Source organism: Mus pahari, chromosome 3, assembly GCF_900095145.1.
Source record: "Mus pahari chromosome 3, PAHARI_EIJ_v1.1, whole genome shotgun sequence".
NCBI lineage: Eukaryota > Metazoa > Chordata > Mammalia > Rodentia > Muridae > Mus > Mus pahari.
In genome coordinates, this window is record NC_034592.1 from 57,356,712 (window position 1) to 57,379,426 (window position 22,715).

A 22,715-nucleotide genomic window follows, 5' to 3' on the forward strand; every position below is an offset into this window, starting at 1 on the left:
AAAAAAAAAAAAAGAGTATGCATGAATAATAGAAGCCACACCACAAAAGGACACCAGCTGTCTTGCTCTATTACTCTTCACCTTATTTATTCCCTTATACCCTTCAGACAGACTCTCTCACTGAACCCAGAACCACGCCAGCAGCTCTCAAGTCCAGGTGTCCTCCTGCCTCTGCCCCACACAGCCCTTTGATTACAGGTATGCCATCATGTAAACATGCCCACCCACCTTTTTTTTTTTCTTTGAGACAGGGTTTCTCTGTATAGCCCTGACTGTCCTGGGACTCACTTTGTAGACCAGGCTAGCCTCAAACTCAGAAATCTGCCTGCCTCTGCCTCCCGAGTGCTGAGATTAAAGGCGTGTGCCACCACCAAACAGCTCCACTCACCTTTTTTAGCGTGAGTGTTGGGGATTGAACTGATTCTCATCCTTATGCAGCAAGCACTGTACATGCTGAGCCATCTCCTCAGCCCAGGTAACCATTTCTTAAGTAGACCAGATGATCACATTCACTAATCCAAAGGCCTTTAACACAGAGGTGTCCCAGGGCTCGAACAAAATGGTCTTACATTTTACTGCCAGGTCTAGTGTTAATAAATCCTATCCTGGTAGTGTAAAAAAGAATGGCCTCCATAGACTCACATTTACTTGTATTCCAGTTGGTAGCTATTTGGGGAGTCTTAGGGGATGTGGCATTGATGAAGGAAGTATGCCACCGGCGGGAGGGCTTTGAGGTTTCAAAGTGCCATACTGAGTTATCTCTGCTTCCTGCTTATGAATCAAGACAGGAACTCTCCGTGCTCCTGCCACCATGCCTTTGCTCTGCCATCAATGGATTCTAACCCTCCAAAACCGTAAGCCAAATTAAATGCTTTTTTCTATATGTTCCATGGCTCGGTCATGGTATTTTGTCACAGAAATAGAAAGATAACTAAACTGACCACCATAAACCCATAGTGTTCAGTAAGTCCTAATCTTCAGTATGAACTAAAAAGCCTCTACTGTGAAAAACAGAGACCCAGACAAGAAGAAAACCTGGAAGCTGGATGGGTGGGCACTCGAGGGACTCAGGCAACAAAACCAGAAAGAAGTTGAAGAGCTGACCCATAAGTTCAGAGTGCTTACTGCCCTAGCAGGGGACAAATATTCAGTTCCCAGATCCCACTCTGGGTGGTTTAGACCACCTGTAGCTCCAGTTCTAGAAGGGGATTCAATGTCCTTTTCTAGCCCTCCAAGGACATCTATATACACATGGTGCACATGAACAGACATAGGCACATATATGTAAGAAATAAGCCTTTAAAAAAAAAAGCAAACAGAAAGATGAAACAGGAGAAAAAAAATGAAGCTTATAACAAACATACTCTGAAGGAAATGAAACTGAAATCCCTGTCTTTAATATCACTGAAGATGTGGGGAGACAGTGTAACACTCTAATAGGAATGGTATGCTATTTTAATATCACTGAAGATGTGGGGGTGACAGTGTAACACTCTAATAGGAATGGTATGCTATTTTAATATCACTGAAGATGTGGGGGTGACAGTGTAACACTCTAATAGGAACAGTATACCATTTTTCTGCTTCTTTTTCCCCAATTTATTTACTTATTTATTTAAGACAAAGTCTTAAAGTGTATCCCAAGCTAAACTCCAATTTGGAATTTTCTCTCTGCCTCAACCCACAGAGAGAAATTACTATACCAAGACATGCCATTAAAACAAACAAATAAATAAATAGATAGATAAAAATTTTAGAAGGAATATTCAGAAAACCAAGAGAGCTCTTAAAGATTTTCAAATACTAATTTAAAAAAAAATTAGAAATCCAGAAGGAAAATAGGGTGAAAACTAAAAGAGAAATGCAGAAGAGGAAAATAACTTCAAGAATTGAAATTTCCTTATGAGATCTACTGAATGCCCAGCAAAATGATTAAAAGTAAGCTCACATGAATACATACCATCATAAAGGCGAGGCAGGCAAGCATAGGGAATAGATCTACTTGGCATGGGCCATAAACACATTTTCCTAACAATGTGCCTGGCAACCTGTGAGTAACCCAGGACGCCCACCTGCATCTCACTGTACCTGCTTCCTACTCCAAATAATGGGAACATTCCTCTTTCCCTGATAGTAATCAAACATGGATCATTTCTGTTCAAATGCCTTTCTAGTCATATTTGGTAGGAAGGCGGGGAGAATCACCCCCATATGAACCTGTTTTGGTTACATGGGCAGCAAGGCATGTCCAAGTGTGCGTTTAAGAAAAATCCTCTATTTACCATCTTTAATTCTTTTTCAATTAAAAATTTATTACTTTATAAAAATGGGGGTGGGGGTATACCATAGCATGCATGTGAATGTCAAAGGACAGTTTATAGTAATTGGTTCACTCTTTCTATCTTATGGGTCCTAAGGATTGAACTCAGTTCATCAGACTTGGTGGCAAGTGCCTTTACCCACCTAGGCATCTTGCTGGCCCTCAATACTGACCATCTTACCCCTCTGTATACTTGGGTATGCTTATGATTAAAATCAGGTGCATTGTGGGAAAGGTTATGGGCAATAAAGGTTATATAATTCAAACTTGTCAACTGAAGGAGAGAACTACCCATGTCATGCCCTTTAGTAACAAGTTCCTCCTTCCTTCTTTCCTTCCTTTATTCCTTCTTTTCTTCCTTCCTTTCTTCCTCTATAAAAGAAGCTCTAGGATATAACCCGAGGCCCATGGCCCCTCTGTGGCCATGTAGCAGCTGCTCGCTTCTACATGTGCCTTCATGTATTCTCATGTGTGCTCTCTGTACTATCACCCTGCCCCTGAACAAAGCTGCTTTGAGACTGCGTCTGTGGATGCCCTTATTTCAATTTCTTGATCAAGACCTAGAAACAACCAGTCAAGAAACCAACCATTGGTAAGGAGAGGGATAGCGGTGGGGGGGGGGGGTTGGAGAATCCTAAACCCACCCCCCACCCCCAAAATGCAAGAGAAATCTGCAATGAGAATAGCCATAGACTTCTTAATGTCCACACCACAAAGCAGAAAGCACACAGGGAAACCTTAAAAACCAACATCCAGCCACACTATCTAAGATTAATGATGGAAGTTTTCACACATGAGAAAAGTCTCAAAATAATTTTACTTTTCTCAGAGAGCCAATACAGGAAATGTTCCATCAAAAAGAAGAAAACGTTATTTAGGAAAGATGAAATCCAGGGACCAGGAGATGTGCAGTGTACCAGAAGGGAAAATGGGCTCTTCAGGCTGAAGGTGACCGAAACCAGAGAGTAGCTCAGCTTCGCTTTCAGACCCTAATGGCATCATTTCCTGGTGCCGCTGCTCCAGAAAACAGAATGCCAGGTAAAGGGGCTGGGACACAGCTCAATGAGAGCACTTGTCTAGCATGCATGATGTGCTGGGCGCACGCCCATCACCACAAAAGGGAAGGAACAAAAAAGGACCACAAGTGGAGTTAATAGAGGACTTTAAGACTGCAATTCTATCCATATATATATATATATATATATATATATATATATATATATATATATATATATATATATATATAATTGGAAAGAATTGGAAATAGGTCATCTTACAAATATTTGCATGTGATGTTTGTAGGAGCTACTATGCACAAGAACCAGAAGGTCAGAACAACTCATGAGTGGACAAAAATGTAGTCATACAATGAATATTAAGTCAAAAAAAGAGCAATAAAGGGAGTATCATCACATGATCAGATGTGGGTGGTTCTTTTGTTGTTCTGTTTGTTCCGTCCTTGAGACAAGGTCTTCTCATATGGCCCAGGTGTGATCTAAATGCATTTTTGAATTCCTATTCCCCTGCCTCAGCCTCCTAAATGCAAAAACTACAAGTGTGAACAATTATGCCCAGCTAAGGCCTGGTGGTGGTTCTGTATGGATTGAACCTAGGGCTTCACTTACACTAGGCAAGTGCTCTTCCACTGAGCTAGAACCCCGTCCCCAATATTGCTAATTCTTTCTTGAAACAGGGTCTTATTATGTATCCCTGGCTGAAGTAGAACTCTCTGTGTAGACCAGGCTGGCCTCGAACTCTCTGCCTCCCAAGTGCTGGGATTTGACCTAATAAGGATAGGTATTTTTAAATATTCTGTTAAGTGGAGGAAAAAGACACACAAAACATCCTGTCATACAACCTCATTCGTATGTCTACACTAGGTACATCCATAAAAACAAACGGCAGATTCGGAGTGCCCAGAAGCTGGAGAAGTGTTGATGGGAACAAGTCCTAAAATAGACCAGGCTGTTCTTTATGAAGACGTCTGGGATAGATAGAGGTTGCAAAATGCCATTACTGTACCAAAAGCCCGGAAACTGCCTACTACTAAAGGATTAGCTTCATATTTTACATGAAAATTTATCCTTCCTGTACACTATTTTTTTTTTAATTTCATTTCACCTCTGTTACACGAGGATAGCATGCATACCAGGCATAGAGCCATACACCTGGCCCTCGATCTTTGTTGAGATAGGAGAATCCTGGAGAGTGCCACTGATAGGAAATAAACGGTAAGATCACCGGCTGGGCTTTAAATGCATGAAGGAGACTTTAATAATAACAGCAATGACTGGAAGAGTTAACATCACTAAGTAGAAAAGTAAACAAACCCTGGAGATCCTAAACAAATCAATAATTCTAGGCATCAATTAGAGGTGTCCCTCAGGTCACTATTTACAGAGAGCCTACTCATGCTTCCCCATATGCTTTAAACCATCTCTACCACATAGCCTGTGCTCATCCTACGTTTTTGAATTTACTATTTAGTATATTTCTCCCCTCTCTGCACCAAGGTATACATGGGTGGTCAGAGAACAGCTTGTGAGATTCAGTTCTTGCTTTCCACTACATGACTTTAATACATCAAGCTCAGGTTATCAAGCTTGCTGGCATCTGCCTTTACTCGCTGGTCCATCTTACCAGCCCCTCTTACATATTTGAAATAATCTCTATACTACTTATAATACTTAACACTGCTGGGAGGTAGTGACATACACTTTTAATCTATCTCTACACTTGGGAGGCAGAGGCAGGCAGATCTCTGAGTTTGAGGCCCCTCTGGACTACAGAGTGAGTTCCAGGACAGCCAGGGCTACACAGAGAAACTCTATCTCAGAAAAGGAAAAGAAAAACAAAGCAAAATCCCACTAATGCAGTGTGGATACTATGTAAATGTAATTACACTTTATTGTTCAAGGAATAATGACAAGAAAAAAAGTTTGTACATGGTCAACATAGATGCAACTTTTTTCCAAGTTTTTTTTTCTATCTGTAGTTTCTTGGCTTCATAGATACAAAGCCCATAGGTATGGAGCGTTATATTTATGAAGTTATAGTCACTCCTATGACTATTGATCTAAATAAACTTGTGACATAATTATAGAAAGGTTGAAAATATCCGAGACTGTGCTTGGCCGTGAGAGGCAAAAGAACTCCGAATCTCATGTAGGTAGAACTCAACCCAACATTTTTCTTCAAGCAGAAAAATTAAGAAGGGATAATATAAGTTGACCACTTACATGAATGCAAGTACAGGCTGAAAGAAAATGGATGCACAAGTTTAAAGAGCTTGCTTCCGTGAGAGGGAAATGAAGAATGGGGGTGAGATGGGGACTTCCTCCATCTCTGTGCTAGACAACGCCAGTGCCCAGAAGGGCGCCTACCTGGAGGAACTGAGTGAATTCCACATAATTCAGGTGCTTCTTGCGGTTGTGCCCAAAGTGCAGCCGGATGAACTCGCAGTCCCAGTTAAAAGGGATATGGTGATGGATAATTGTCTGCCCGAAAATCTCCTTGACATTTTCTTAAAAGGGAAAAGAAAAACGAATGAGTCCCGCTGATCAATGAGTCATCCAATCCACGCAATGCTCCTACAGAGGAGAATTAAGAAACGTTTAAAAAGTCAAGACCGGCTGCTTCTACCAAGAGGAACTGCAAATCTTTTTGTGCTCAGAAACCCATGCAGGAGCACAACTGATACAAAGTATAATTTTTCACTTAAAATTGTATACTGCTACATATAAGGCCATGAGATTCTTAATTTCTCTTGATTTAATTTTAATTAGGAAGCGATTTCTATCTTGCAATATAAATAGCTGCTACTTTACATTCCAGCATAAAATCAATAGTGTTTCCCTGGTTCCTCGAGGAGTCGAATTAAGCCTTTTATCAGAAGCGTGAATACCTAAATTACAGTATAATGCAATATTTGTCATACTAAGTATGGTTTGATTGAGGCATGATTATTACATTCACACTAGCCTGAATATGACTATTGAAGATAGCTATAAGAAATACTACCAACAGCGTATCATTAGCTCAGCAGTAAAGCACCTTATTAAAAGCTGATAGTGTCAAAAATAGGGTCTTGCCACAAAGCCTTGAAATCCCCCTAAAATCCATGATTATTAGTCTGAACTATTAAAATGTTTTAAGATAAGTGAAATTAGTGATCCACTTGTCAATGAAGAACCATCCACGGCATGCTAACTTCTCATTAGGTACCAGTCAAGCTGTAAGGTACAACCAGAACTCCATTGCTTGTCTTCGTGCACCAATGAGATCATTCACTTTCTTACAGTTTTCTTACTATGAAAATTGGTTCACAAATGACTGGTACTTTAACAAGCATAGACTGGGTAGACTAATTTAGAAGCTCATGCCCACCCACCCACCCAAAATAAATCACTAGCAAAGCTAAGAAAGCAGGAAGCCTTTTTAGTAATGTTTTAACTAAATTATTTTCCAATTTTATTAGTGAAAGAGTTTTACCATCAATAGCTATCAATTACCCTAGAGAATTAGTAAACATAGGTTTGATGTTTTACAATTGCCTCTAACTACGTTGTTTTCTCTGAGTTTGAGTCTTCGAATGCAACACCAGTCTCATAACTGGCAATGGAGTAATGGATTCTCCTTGTTCTATGTACCTCTTTTTCTTAATGAAAATGCTGCATTTGGGCAGAACTACTCCTGATGTCACTGGGGAGACGGGATTCTCATCTTCTCTCTCAATGGATGCAGGATTTCTTAGCTAAGTAGCAACAAGATCTCAGAGTTTTCAACCTATGTCAAGTATATTCATCTTAAATACACATAAGCTAAACAATGCATGGGGATTCTATTCTGAAAAGACGTCAATATCGATTCATGAGATTCTGGTTCAAACTGGGACAAAAGATCATCCTTGAAGCTGGGGCCTGGGAATGTAGCTTGTGCAGAATGTGTGCCTATCATGTACGCGATCATGGATCCAATCCCCAGTATCCTCTACTCAAGAGGGATGAAGGGGCAGGGGATGTAAATAAAATTTCAGGTTGTAAATATATTGAAGTTTTTAAATTAATTAAAATAGTAAGTATTGTAAAAAGTTTAAAATATGGAATGCCAATATAAATATTTTTAGGAGTCATCTAATATAATTAATCACTCTATTCTCAAAATAACCTAACTTTGCTTATTTTAGAAGTCAAACCAACCAGTCATGGTAACGCTGGCCTTTCATCCCAGCATTTGGGTGGCAGAGGCAAGAGGATCTCTGTGAACTGGCGGTCAGCCTGGTTTACATAAGGAGTGCCAAGCTAGCCAGAGCTACAAGGTGTGACCATGTCTCAAATACAAAACAAGTCTAAAAAAAGGTACTTAAAAGATTTAAAAAATGCAATGAAATGCAGAATAAGAATAAGTCATTGCATATATGAAGCTATACTAAGATGGCTAAAGAAAGGAAGTTATTTCACAGTAACTTTTAGTTTAAAAGTTGCAACTCAGAACGTTCAGTTATTTAATATGAAATGTATCTACTGCTGCATAGCAGGTCTGAGTCTACTTAGCATGAAGCTATCTCTAAAACAAAAGGAAAGGAAAGCTATCTGCATAGTTTTATGAAACAGCAGTTAAAACTGGATCCCTTTTATACGGTTTGAAAATATTAGAACCTGGGCTGGAGAGATGGCTCAGCGGTTAAGAGCACTGACTGCTCTTCCAGAGGTCCTGAGTACAATTCCCAGCAACCACATGGTGGCTCACAACCAACTGTAATGGGATCTGATGCCCTCTTCTGGTGTGTCTCTACACAGCTACAGTGTACTCATATATAACAAATAAATCAATCTTTAAATAAAAGAAAGAAACTATCAGAATCTTAAGTGCAAAACAGACTCAAAGACTCAGAACCCTTCAAACAAATTCAATGGCTTCAACTTTTTTTTCTGACATTACCAAAAGGATATTTGCTAAGTTGTATTTATTTGTTTGTTTACTTCTCTGTGTATTTATTTGTGGTATTGGGTATTGAACCTAGGGCCTTGAGCACACTAGGTAAGCTTCCTGCTACTGCTGTCTGCTTTACTGCTGCTGTGTGCTTTACTGCTGCTGTGTGCTCTACTGCTGCTGTGTGCTTTACTGCTGCTGTGTGCTTTACTGCTATCTGTAGCACTGCCCCCCCCCACCCTCTTTTTTGAGACAGGGTCTGGTTGCCTAGGCTGGGCCTGAACTTACTTTGAAGGCCAAGAAGGCTTTGAATTTACAATCCTCCTGCCTCAGCTGCCAAGTACCTGTGATTACTGACACTATCTGGCCTAGCATAATTTTGTTTGGCTTGGTTTTGTTATTTGAAACAGGGCCTCATACTGTCTGTCACCCAGTATGGCCTTGAACTCTTGGCAATCCTACGTCAGCCTTCTGATGGCTGGGATTACAGGCACAGACTACCATACTAGGTTCACAAACTAAACTTACAAAGTGTATTTGAAAACAATCTTTATAAATTAAAAACTCCTCATTAAAATGGGCTAACAATCAACCCTACGTCCCGCCAATGCTAAGCAAGCACTCCACCCTGGAGCTGAACGAGCCCTATAATAAAAACTTAAATGGGAAGGTCTTTCTTACTAACTTTCTAGCGGTCTCAGAACTTAGAGATTGTTCGAGCCATTAAGATAATGATCTAAATTAGTCATAGCAGGCTCTCAAATACAGAAGTGGCATTTTCCTCAAATTGTACTCGGACATTTTCTACTTCTCCCCAAATGGTCCCCTGACAGCTCTGTGTATGGTTTCGTGGTGACATCATCCCCAGTTTATTAACTACTCCATGATACTTTCAGTCCTTTTATTGTAACACCCCAGGCTCAACTGGAGTGACTAGGGCTAATAAGACTGTGAGCCTATCTGGCACCTCATGAGATGTCATCTCCAATCTGTCCCTATTCTATTACTGTCGCCTGAAGCTGGCTCAGGAATGTCACAGAGACGATTTAGTGAACTACCGGAGACTTAATTTATAGTAGCCACTGTTCTGCCACTGGGATGTTTTTACAAAACAAAATGATGTAAAAGTTCTAGAACTAAGGAGCGGATTCCTGCATGAGGCAATAGCTCCATCAGCTGTTGCCCTTATCTTCCTGGGTCACCAGGTCTTGCATGACCTGAGAGGGAGACCACCATGAACCCTGAGCATCCCTGATCCATCTCTCTGTGTAACAAGTTTTCTACCCAAAGAGAATCCCATCTTCCAGTGGCACACAAGGATCTTTAGCCCTAAATAGCACTCTGTATTAGAACTATTTCTGAGACCACAGTTCTTGCCTGGCTTGACTAGCACATCTTGGCAGCAAGATCATGACCCAGGAGGCTACACTAGGTTGGCGCTGCTGGGAGAAACAGGAAGTCCATTCATGTTTCTGACAGAGAAAAACAATAGACCATTTTTTCACTTCCTGAAGAGAACATGGGCTTAGGAAAAAAGGAGCTTTATAATTCCTTTGAAGGGGAAATTGGGGCCAGATAACAAAAGTGGCTTGTCATTGCGTTCTCTTTGCTCAAAAGGAGAGGAGCTCGTGATTTGTCTGGAGAGCAGGTAAAGGTGAGAATGTGATGACGTAAAAATGTTTCCCCCCAAAAAACAAAAACAAAAAACAAAAAAAGTCTATTAGTCAGTTTAGCTGTATCAGTCACTTATGAAGACTGGACTAGGTGGAATACACATTGAATCATATTATGTAAATATGTCTTAACAGAGGTTTCCGTTTCCCCGGCAACCCCCACTGTGTCTCCCCATCTCATTCCCCCCCTTATCCCTCCCCTGGTTCTTAGGGACGCTTCCTGCAGGGTCTTCAGCACCTTTCTGCAGTACAAAATTACCTCTGACCGGGGCTGGCACTCTTCTCCAAGCCTGCCACCGTGCCCGCTCCATGAATGAGCCTTGAAGGAGCTGCTGTACCAACGCTGTGGCCAGAGTACTCCTCCTGTAGGTATACAAGCCATCAGCCCCGTGACACAGCCCGCCTACCATCAGCCCAGCTTGACATCTGATTTCAAGGATTCCAGCAGGAGCCGCTGCTTCCAACTTAAAGGCTGGAGACGAGCATTCTTTATTGCCAAGGGAATTTTTTTTTTTTTCCTCAAACAGCTTGGTTTCGCCTGCATAGTTCTTAGGGTGAAGTCAAGAGTGGCCCTTTGGATACCTGGGGTAAGTGGTGACTATCCTTACAGTGTACAACTGAACAGACATGACAGTGACACGTGTGGATGTGCTTCTCAGTGCAGGAGAAACTGGGAGGGAAGAGGAGGAACAACGAGGAGCCCAGAAAAGAAAACAAATAGCAACAATGTAACAACAGAAAAGATCAACACCGGGAAGTGGTGGAGGAAGTCCCAACGGGCCTCAGCATGCAGACTCCCTCAGCTTCCACCTCTACTTCCCCTCTACTTCCAGGAAGGAATTAGTATCCTAGTGAACTCCCCAGGTGCTCTGGGGGGGGGTGGGAAGTATTAACCCTTTACCTACCTCCAGAGGGATTACTGTGTGATCAGTCAAATAGAGGCGTCCTGTTGCCAAATATACATAAAGGTTCATTTCACAGGAAAGAGGAGTTCACAGTTATAGAACATCACAGAAGCTACAAGCCCTAACAGTCTACCATCAAGTGGCATAAAACCCAGGCAATACTCTCCTTTAATGTCAAACTCTAAGTTACTTTAGTAGCCTTGTGTATTTTATTCAAAATGATCCTTTGTGATGTCAGAAAGCAATACAAAACATCTTAAATTTTCTTCCTGATTTAATCAAATACCCATGTGCCTAAATTGCACACCAAATGATCATAGTTTAAGGCCACTAGACTCTCACGCTATCCACGTCTGTAGTTATTCTCCACAGAGAAAAGGCACATGCTGGGTTCTTGGAAGCTGCACACCGTGTATGTCCTGACACTTGGAATAACAACTGCTGTTATGGCTTCCCCAGAGAAGGGAGTCCACTTTAAAGGCAAGTGCAGAATACACTTTTTACTTGTTGAACCCTGTACATCCTAGACAACACAGTACTATATCAAAAGGCATCCCTGATTTAGAAGGTTGGTTCAGTATGGGTGTGTCCTTGGAAAAGTTCAGTGGGACGAGTTTCCAGTCCTAGCAAACCCATTGGAGTGCAATGTGCACAAGTGTTTATTAGAAATTCTAGAGCAGATAGCATGTTTTATACGTGTGTATTAGTAAACAAGTAAGAGTTTCTTCTGATTATGTTCATTGATTTTAGAATCCAGTCTCTGTTAGAGCAATAAATGCCTTCTTTTAAAGTTTTTAAGATAAATGCAAGGCAACAAATGACAGCACTATGCAGTATTACCACTTGACAGGGATCAGGTTACCGCTACCTAATTCTACCCAGCAGGATACCAGCACACTAGAGGGTTAACAGTGAGACACAGCACATGGACACTGTATCCAGCACATGCAATGGGCTCCACAAGGCTCAGGCCATCTGGCAGTGACAGAGATACAAGCCATTAAGTAATTACCCACAGCATGCAGTAAAAGTTTATTAAAGATTATCAAAGAAAAAATATTAACTAAAGCTTTACTTATTTATTTAGAAAAGAAAGAAACAAAAACACAACTCCAGAATCCTTTCCTGAGCTTTCGTTCTGAAACACGAGTCCTCTCTGCAGAATGGAGGCCTGTCTGACAGCAGCAACAAAAACGCCTTGTGTGGCACTCAAGTAAAAGTTTGATGCTGTTATGTATATAAATATAAATAGTTGCTAAGATGCTGTAGCTTAAATATACAGCTTGATGTGCATAAAAAGCACATCTAAAGCAAAAGGATGAGAAAAGAATGAAGAAACACACAGATAACACCAACACTGTTGTCAGAGTCCCAAGACCACAGCAACGGCAACCTGACTGGTCTATCCTCTGTTGCAGTTTGCATCCAATATGGGTCCTTACTTGCCCTCGAGTGTACAAGAGAAAACTGTACCTTAAGTAGCTCCAGCTATGAAATGCAAGGCCATTGGGTGCAAAGGGTTTAACTCTAGTTAAAGTGAATATCAAATTTCTTTTCCCTAAACATGTGTCTATAAATATATAAGAATGATTCCTTTTTATTAAATGGATACAAACTGACCTTCGTCACAGACCCACAAATCCTATAAAAAATATACTTTAAGCTGATGATGTCCTTACACAGAGAAGCTGGAGGCTTGGGATAATCTTATTACATGGCGTTGGCTGAACATAACAATTTTGATGCTTGGTTTCTCAAAGATGTAAGTCAGATACTCTCTTCTTTATTATCACTGCTTTCAGATTGGTTGAGAAAGCTGGCCTAAGGCGGGGCTTGATCTCAGTGGCAGAAAGCTTACCTAGAATTCATGAGACCCTGGGTTCAACTCCCAGAATCCAGAATCACACACACACACAAAGAAAAAAAAAAGAAAGAAAGAAAAGAAAAGAAAAGAAGAGAAATATTATCTAAAAGTGGACCCTCAAAACTAGGGATAGACAGGAAGAGGAAATGACCAAAGTCCTATAAATGAGATCAAGGGAGAGAGAAAGGAGAAATGGGGGAGGGAGAACCAGAACTCACAGAACAAAGACCCTGGAACTTCTAGTTATTCCATGATAACCTTATATGTCCTTCAGATTATGGTGTTATTAAAAATTCAAACTATTTTTCATCCTGACTATATTTCTTAAAATCCTAACTCATAAATCATAACTTAAAGGGAAAAAACACAAAAGAGCCCTTACATAATAAGGTTAGGCTGTAATATCCATGAGCTTTTATCTTCATGAAGTAAGGTGTGTGCCAGTCGCTCAGCTGCTTCCCATGTTCATTTTCATCTCCTAATCAATAGTGACAAGAATCTGCTGATGGTCTGTTGAATGAAGTGTCTTCGGCGACACTTTAAAGGCACATACACGAATCAGGGAAAGCAACCAAATGGAGGGGGGGGACACAACACTAAGGCAGCTGACAACATAAATTAGAAATTAATTTTGAGAAACCTAATTCTTTGTTTTTTGTTTCTTGAAACAGGGTTTCTCTGTGTAGCCTTGGCCATCTAGTCCTGAAACTGAAGACCAGGTGGACCTTGAATTCATAGAGATCCACCTGCCTCTGCTTTCCCAGTACTGGGATTAAAGGCATGTGCCACCACCACCTAGCTGAGAAACCTAATTCTTGATGTTGATGTGCACATGATGTAAGCAGGGGAAACTGTCATTAACTCAAATTCCCCTGTCCAGTTCCCCAACATCACTGTGCCATGTTTGGAAGGGAGCTGTGTGTGCACGTGTGCTACCTACAGCACTGTCACTCACTCGGAGCTGATGCTGGATAACTAGGTGTTAGAGACCCTGTGCTTTCTCTATAGCTCTGGGTGTGTTTGCACCAAGTCAACATTCTCCAGGAAGCAAAATGGCCAGAGCTTGCTGCAAAGCAGGGAGGATGCCCAGCTATATGCCAAAATATAAAGACCTCTGCAGGGCATTTTTAGGGGAAAGTGTTCTTCACAGAGGAGGGTTGAGCCAATGAAGAGAGAGGGGGAAATGCCAAAGTAGACAATGTGCCCACCAAATCACAGGCAAGATGCAACTGGTTCTTCTGACAGACCCATACTTTCTCAGTTCTGACAATTATGGTAAAGTTGCTTCCTTTATGGTTTTTGTTTTTTGTTGTTTTTGTTTTTTGTTTTTGTTTTAGGACAAGGTTTCTCTATGTAGCCCTAGCTGTCCTGGAACTAAACCAGGCTGGCCTCAAACTCACAGAGCTCTACCTGCCTAGAGTACTGTGAGCCACCATGCCTTTTATATGTAAATGATTGACATTTCTATTATAATTAAGGAGGGAATGAACAATGCTGTAGTCTAGGGAAAGCCTGAACTTCAAGGTCTTTTTTACAAATATTTGTGCCCATTCACACCATAAAAGGGGGTCAACTTTACTCAGGGAAGAAGAAAAGTTCTGGAAAAGTAAACCTTGAAATTTGGCTGAACTGACCGTTTGAAAATTACAAGGATGTAAAGTTTTATGTTATTTGTTTTTATTCGTAATAAAAATGCTTTCAATTATTAAAAGAAAATGAACAGGCAGAAAGGGGGGCTCTAAATCTTTGAAAATACTACTTTTTTTTTTTTTACTGAAAAGCTGCTGAAGAAAAGATTAACCAACACTTTTATTAAGATAAACTAATTTCTACAAATGATCATCTTTAAAGATGAATGGTAGCTGAAGAAATAAAAGGAAAGAAAGGAAAGGAAAATTCTAGTTTGCGTACTTGGGAGACAATGTTCCTACGGAAGACTTTAAATCAATTTTTGCATCCACCTCGGAAGACAATTCTACTCTCTAGGCTTTGTTCCCTAAAACCAAGGCTCTAAAGTGGAGGGGACACTGGGGAGACTCCATCATCCCTGAGCCTCCCGGTGGATAGAAAGTGGCAGGGTAGCAATATTCCCAAGATACCATGGAGACGCTCCAAACTCCCTATTCAAAGCTAAAGTAAAACAAAGCCCTTTAGAATGAAAGGGCAAGCTTGCTGTGGGAGCTTTTGCTTCACGTGGGCCTCAATGAAAAGCCCTTATTCCACTCCTTAGCACATCCAAGTATGAGTGCTTGAATGAGTTAGAGCAACACCACTCATAAATTCACTCCCCTAACACGAGAGCAACACCACTCATAAATTCACTCCCCTAACATGCTGAAGAACGTGACACCACTTTTACTTGAATAAGCCGCTTTTGGAAATTCCTACTTCGCTCAGTGAGTAGGCCCTAAACAAACAACATACACTTAGTAATTGTATCTGGGAGTGAAGAACTGGACCAGCACTGGGAATTTTACTTATTACTTATAATCTTTTTTGTTTCCCCTTACCAAATGTCACCTCTCCATTTCCACTCTTGTCAAACAGTTGGAAAGCCACTATGAACATGGAATCTGGGGCACACAGAACAGATTCAAATGCCAAAAACTCTTGATAGGAGATCAACCTGGAACGAAATATAAAACGTTACTGGGGCTGGAGGGATGAAGACTCAGCTATTATCAGCATGCACTGCTCACTGGGGGACCCAGATTTGGTTCATTACCAAATTTGCATCAATCACTCAATTACCTGTAGAACCAATGTTCACACAGACACAAACTGTAAACTTTTTTAAAGTTACAGGCTAGTAGAGGACAGGAAATACTGGATGTTTTTATGAAGCAGAGTTGGAGTTTAATAAAGATATTTTAATATAAGCTAAAGCATGAGGCTTAAAGAAAGAGGCCCAGGCAAAAGTCACATACACCTGACAGCATGGGCACATGCATCTCACAGAAGGTCCAAATCCTACCCTGTGGTGGATGGGCCTCTGCTGTTACTGTGAACCAATTACCTAAAGAATAAAGGAACCAATCACTGGGTGAGTAGGCAGGACTTCTGGGTTGGAGAGAGGAAGAGAGGAAGCAGGAGGGTGGGACGGCATTTTTGGAAGAGGATAGCAGAGGGTAATGTAGCTGCTAGGGTTTCCCGGTATCGTGGCGGATCCGCAAGGATTGGCCATCAGGGGAATCAGATTTTAATAAGGCTTACAAGATTAGGTTTTAGTTATTGCGCCCAGAGACTGAGTTACCATTGTTTCTGAACTTAAGTCTGTGTTACGTTTTCCTTCACATAGCGGCTTGTCTGGGATCAAGAGAGAAAGATACAGAGGCAAAGCATGGGTTTGCCAGATGCCATCACAAAGGCTGTGGGGGATTTGAAGCATGGGGTTGGCGTGGTAGCGACCCACCAGTGAGAACCTAGCGAACTGGGCAGAGAGACTGAGGAGTTCTGAGTCAGAGCTCCACGAGATAAAAACAGGTTGGCCATTGCCCACCAGTGCATGGCCAGCCAGGTGCCAGGGCAGAGTTAGAGGCACAAGAATGGGACCTGCTGGTTCTTTTTTTTTTTTTTTTTTTTTTAATATTTCCCCCCAATACTACCCTGGGTCCTGGTTCCTCCAGGGAGAATCATCAATACCAGGCATTTACTATGTGTTACTGTATGAACTGTAGCTCAGGGTAAACAGGTGACTGATGAAGGGAAGATGTCTTTGTGGAAAGGAAGGAATAGTACATTTTTTGTAAGCCCATAACAAAGTAATGAACATGAACATTAGTCAATAGCTCCTAACATCAGAACCAAGCCAAAAATAAGCCTACAGTTAATCAATAGCCTCTCGACCCCAGACTGCTGACATTTTAATCTGGATAATCTTTCGTTACTGGGTCTTCTATGATTTGTAGCAATAGTTAGCACTATCCCAGGTCTAAGCAGGAGATGTCAATTTCGTCTCTCAGTTGTGAGCAACGAAAATGTCTTTAGATACTGTCGAAGATGTCCCAGAAAATAAAATTACCCTCATTGTGAATCAATGATTTAGAACTAATCATCGATTTGGAGAGAATGTAATGCACAGCACAGAGGACCATGTTAACCGCCGCCATAGAAATACAGCCTACAGGAAACCGCAAGACTGCACAGAGGTCCGAGAAAATAAAATTAGAAGAGATGCTTTTTCAGCCTCAGGGCCATCTTCCTTGAAACTCCTGCACCGTGAGAGTATGGTGGTGGAAGAAGTGAGGGACAAGCCAAAGTACATGAGAAGAAAGCTGAGGCAGAGGTCCCTGTAATCTGCCTGTGCAGCCCTGGAGGCTGAAGGGCCAGAAACAAGGGATGCTGGGGGCAGGGATACTGGAACAAATTGTTGTGTTGTATTCTGCTATTGGTAATTCATCTTGATGGATCTGAAACTTTACCACCAGATCACCAAGAACGCCTGAAAACTGCCCTGCTTACAACCAGAACAGTTCCCATTGACCCTCTGCCTCAGTCTGTGGTATTTTACTTCTGATATGTGTGTGTGTATAGTATGTGTATATGTATATTTTTTCATATATATATGAATATATATATATATATATATATATATATATATATAGTGATTTCAAAAAGTATGTGGTGTCACATACTTGTAAATTCAACACTGGGGAGATGATGAGGTAAATTAGGAGTTCAAGGCCAGTTTCTTCTAAATAGCAAGTTCAAGGTTAACCTAGGCTACATGAGATGACGGGCTGGGAATCTTTTAGAAATAAAAAAGTAGTATTTTTACATAAACTGTGCTATCTGGATTTTTTTGGCAAAATAAGCCAAAGGACAGAAATTTAAATGAAATAAACTCAATAACTACCTTAATAATTACCAAAAGGATTGAGGACAAAAAAAATCATTATATTATTCTATTATGTTTGAAAAGACAATATGTTTTTTTAAGAAACACTCAAAAGGTAGAATCTCACATTGCTGATATTTTTAGAACTTACTGAACCCTAAGATACATATTTAGTGAGTTCTGAAATTAACCAGTAGTCAAAATAATAGCAGGTTAATGACCTCAGAGAGAACACATATGTCAGCTGAGTCAGAAATCACAGTGATCCTGCCAAAGAGATTCCATGTTTCTAGTGTTTGGGAATTTGGTTGGTTGGTTGGTTTAGGGTTTTCCTGCCTTTTCTTTCTGAGAGGGTCTCAGGTAGCCCAGGCTGGCCTCAAAGCCTCCACAGAGGACAACACTGAGCTCCCGACCTCCCCGCTTCCACCTCCTGAGAGCAGGAATGACCGGCTTGTGCATCTCTAAAGCCTACAGTTTACAAAACCACCACCCTAGGTCTTGCAAAAGCTTGTCAACGACGGTGTGGCTTTAAAGGAAGTAGGGTACAGTATCAAGGACTGATGGCCCTGGACAGGTATCTTAGCCTCTGAGCTTCCTTCTATGCAAAACATTTAACATTTTAAGTCTCAAGCTTGTTTTGAGAAATCTGTGATATAAAATATACAGAAAAGCAACCAGTGCAATACACAGCACAAACAGACACTATTTGTGGTTTAGTTGTGACTGTCACCACTGCTATAAACCTTTTAAGGTGCCATCAAATACAGGTCTACAGAGAGGGGTAGCACCCAGGGCTCAGGGGTGGACCTTTAAGTTGGATACCTGGGATTTGGGACCCTCCCACCTCACATTGCTGCCAATCTTCCTGTGTCCTTCCCTGGAAACCATGGTGCCATTACCACAGATCTCACTGGCAGACCTAGGACCTTGGAGTCAACAGGACACACTAGCGCTCAATGCACCACAGCTTTTGTGGCCGATTACATTCCTAGATTTCCATCAGCAGGAGAAAGTCAGGCATGGGACAGCTCACCAGGTCCCTGAACTTTGCTGGATATGACCCCCCCATTCCTGGCTAAGGTCCATCTGACTCACCTATTTTTTTGTTTGTTTTCTTATAAATTATTTTTTACTTGACTCTTTCTGCTATTCTCGATGTTTTGATTGTGAGCCTCGCCTTTAATCCCTGAACTGTCTTCCCCGCTCTCTCTGTTGTTCTTAGTGGATGATCATCCAAGTGACAGCATGACAAACTACCCCTTAAAGGAACAGTCATGAATATTGACAAAATCCATCTTTCCCCTCAAACTGAAAATACAGAAAGATATTAGTAGAAAAAGTCCCACAGTAATTAACATTTATCCTGGATAATACATATCAGACGACTAAGGGAAGATTACTTCCTTAGAAAAAATACCATATTAAAAATTTTAAATTAGGCCAGGTGTACTGGCACACACATTTAATCCAAGCCCTCGGGAGACAGAAGCCAGTGGACCTCTGAGAGGTTGAGGCCTGAACCACATAGTGACTTCCAGGACAGCCAGGGCCATAGCGATGATTCCTGTTCCCAAAAGAAAAGATAAAACTTAAAGAGCTGTCTGGCACTTGGGAGGCAAAGCCAGGTGGATTTCTGAGTTCGAGGCTAGCCTGGTCTACAAAGTGAGTTCCAGGACAGCCAGGGCTATACAGAGAAACCCTGTCTCGGGGAAAGAAAAAAAAAAAAAAAGAGCCGTCTGGTCGTGGGGGAACACTTCTGTAACCCCAAAACTAGGGAGAGAAGCAGAGGGGTTAGAGTTCAAAGTTCAAAGCAGAGGGGTTAGAGTTCAAAGTTCGAGTCCATCCTAGACTGCAGTTTCAAAAAGCAAAACAAAGCCAATTTTAAAAGTCGTATAGTTTTGTTCACCAGCATAAATGATCTCCAAAGATATGTCTCCTAGCATAGCCCTACCCGTTCTCAACAGCTATGACTGGCAACAGCCTCCTGATCAATGTTCTAGATCCTTCCCACCTTCCTCCATCATTCTTTAAACTGTAGCCAGGGGGCTTCTTAAGATCTCCACAAAACAAAACCTTTGCAATTTGATTCACTTACCGGATAACTCATGTTTAAGGTGCACAATCCGATGACAGTTTTGGCACATGGGTGTCTCACAGTGCTCTCTGGCAGAACACTATCTTCGCCTAAAAAGGGAACTCTAAAACCTGCACAGTCATCCCATCTTCTCCGTTCCCTGACTTTCTGTTCCCCTTCTACTCTCCAGTCTGTGGAGACCACTTCCCTTTATGTCTCTAAACAGTTACCTGCCGTGGGCGCAACTTTCTGTACTCTCCTATCTGGCTGCACACACACTCCTCCCCTACCATCTCCATGCCCATCCACACGCAGGCAGGTACTGACCGCAGTCCACTTCCACTTCTTCAGTGCTCTGGTGACTGCTGAACGGTCTCTCCAGCCCCAGAAAGTGTAGTCACCATTAAACAAATGTTAGGAACATAACAATAGATGGAACTGCAAGATACCAGGACCAACCACCCATTCCTCAAAAGCAAGCAGCTGGGTGAGGGAGGCCATGAACTCCATATCCAGCTCCAAGGAGAGAGAGATGGAGAAGGGGGGGGGGAGAGAGAGTCAGTATGTGGGGTGAACTGAATGAAACAAAGGCTGGCCACGAATGGTGTTGTTTGGACTGACATGAAACCAAGGAGGCAGAGGCTGAGGCAGGGCTACCAGAAGCACCTGCTAGCTACATATTTTAAAAATGCCTGAAATTTATAATGAAGACAGGCTAGCATTATTTCTGCTGACTATAAAAATAATTCTAGAGCTGGGCAAGGTGGTACACACCTTTAATCCCAACACTCGGGAGGCAGAGGCAGGAGGATTTCTGAGTTTGAGGCCAGCCTGGTCTTCAAAGTGAGTTCCAGGACAGCCAGGGCTACACAGAGAATCCCTGTCTCAAAAAACCAAAAAAAAATTCTAACCATTAAAACCAATAGGTGAGCTGATTTTAATGACAAACATGTAACAATTTCTTTTTTTTTTAAGTCTCCAGAATTCAACATCAAAAATACAAGTAACCTTGAAGTATAGAATAAGTCACTTTGAAACATATTTTATGCTCAGTAACAAAACTTTCTCTTTTTTATGAGAGATAATCAAAGATGAGCTTCCCTAGTCAGCAAAGCTGTTGTCTAGGAATCTAAATATGCCCCACTGATATGTTTTCTGTGGCAAAGAATTAATTTCTAGGAATTCTGACAGCCTAATATACTTGGTAACAACATTAGGAAATCCTAGGATTTCATAAAAATATTGGTTTTTTTTTTTATTTCCCTTGACAAATTGTGAGCTTGGGCAGCAGGCAGTTTCTGGTCCCAAGTGACACTTGGCAGCTCTTGGTGCCAAGCAGAAACTGCCTCCAAAAAGACAGCTAAAGACCTTGGCTGTCGCCACCTCAGGACACTGGGGACTCACAGGGGTTTACTTTATGCAGGGAGCAGCCCCTGTTAGAATGCAGACCCTATGGAACTCACTAAGTTGGTGCTTTTTGCCAACTGGCATACCATCCACTACGCTACTGTGTATCTAGAGTATCGGAGTCAGCAGGGCAGAGCTACAGCTACTTACATACCTATGAATCCGTCAGCAGGAGAAAAATCAGGCACAGGAGATCTCATCAGGTCCCTGAGCTCTGCAGGACATGCACCTATCCCTGGCCAAGGTCTACCTGACCAACCTATTTTTTGAATTATTTTTATGGGACACAGGGGAGCACATCAAACTCCTGATCCTCCTGCTTCCACCTCTTAGGTGCTGGGAATTTTTATTTGAAACTTTGAAGTAACACATTTTGTAACTGTGCAGTAAATGTTTCCACTATATCCTTTACCAGAATGGAAACTAACATAATGCCGAAATGTTTGTTACTTTTGTAATTTTCTACAAAAGTTTATAAAATAGCCAAATTTTCTACCAAAATGAATAGGATCTTTGACATCCATGGTACATAAAGTAAGAAAGAAAGAAAAAAAAAACCACTCATGAAGAGTCAGAGAATAAAGACTGGATCTTCCCAGTATAGCAGATAGAACTTCCAGAGAAGTCTGACTAGACTAAATATAGATACCACCATCCTGGAAGTTACAGTTTCAAAGAAGAAACTGTCTAAATATTTTAGATTAGATCGCATGATAATAGCCTCTGTGATCTGCATTTAATGCATAAAGTCATTTTGCTTTTCATAATGAAACTAGAACTCCAAAGTTTAAGCCACAATCTCATAAATAACACTTGGCTGGTGTCTGACTTTTAGACAACCCATCAGGCTATTTATACCATGCAATGCTGTTTCTGCATGACTCTCTATACCAAGCACCTTATTTCACCGTCTACTGGTAGATGGGAGATGGCAAGAAAGAGTAATTCATGGGCTAGAAAACATGGGGTGGGGGTGGGGGGGCTGGCGGGTACTGTGTTCTTTTGCGCTCGCAAAGTTTTGTGCACATAAAGTTCCAAAAGCAACATAAAAGCAGTCATGAAAGACTTAACTAAAAGAATGGATATTCTAAAAGCAGGTCTCAGACGGAACCAACCAAAGACTGCTGACCAGTCCTAGTATGCTAGGGCTCACCTCACACTTAGCCAAGTTACGTAAACTTTTCTCCACTGAGCCTACTCATTTCTTGGTTTCACTGTTTTCATTGTACATAATATCGTTGCCGTTTCAAGGTATAACCTGCATCGACAAAACGCAAGAGTCCAAGCTTTCTAGGAGAAAAAAATTTCCTTTGCATCTAGTAGTAATTTATGGGTTAAATGAGACTCTATTTCAAAAACATGAAAAAGAAAGGAAAAGAAAAGAGAGAAAGAAAGGGAAGACTGCTGCCAGGTGTGGTGATCCCTCTAAGCCAGTACTTAGGAGGGTGAAGCTGGGGAATTACCATATCTTATAACTCATTAAAAAAAAAAAAAAGAATAGTAGAAAAGATATCTTTAAAATGTAAACTCATGCCGGGCAGTGGTGGCGCACGCCTTTAATCCCAGCACTCGGGAAGCAGAGGCAGGTGGATCTCTGTGTTCCAGGCCAGCCTGATCTACAGAGTGAATTCTAGGACAGTCAGGGCTACACAGACAAACCCCATATTTAAAAAAAAAAAAAAAAAGCACTAGGAGGCAGAGTCA

The 22,715-nt window shown here is 41.4% G+C and overlaps 1 protein-coding gene across 1 annotated transcript in view; it reads right to left on the reverse strand.

The window, feature by feature from the left end:
* Positions 1–22,715, reverse strand: part of Slc25a12 (solute carrier family 25 member 12) — a 92,678-nt gene that overhangs the window by 43,142 nt on the left and 26,821 nt on the right. Inside the window, 2 exon segments of the mRNA XM_021193123.2 lie at positions 5,704–5,843; positions 15,204–15,319. Of these exon segments, the coding sequence (XP_021048782.1) occupies positions 5,704–5,843; positions 15,204–15,319 (256 nt within the window).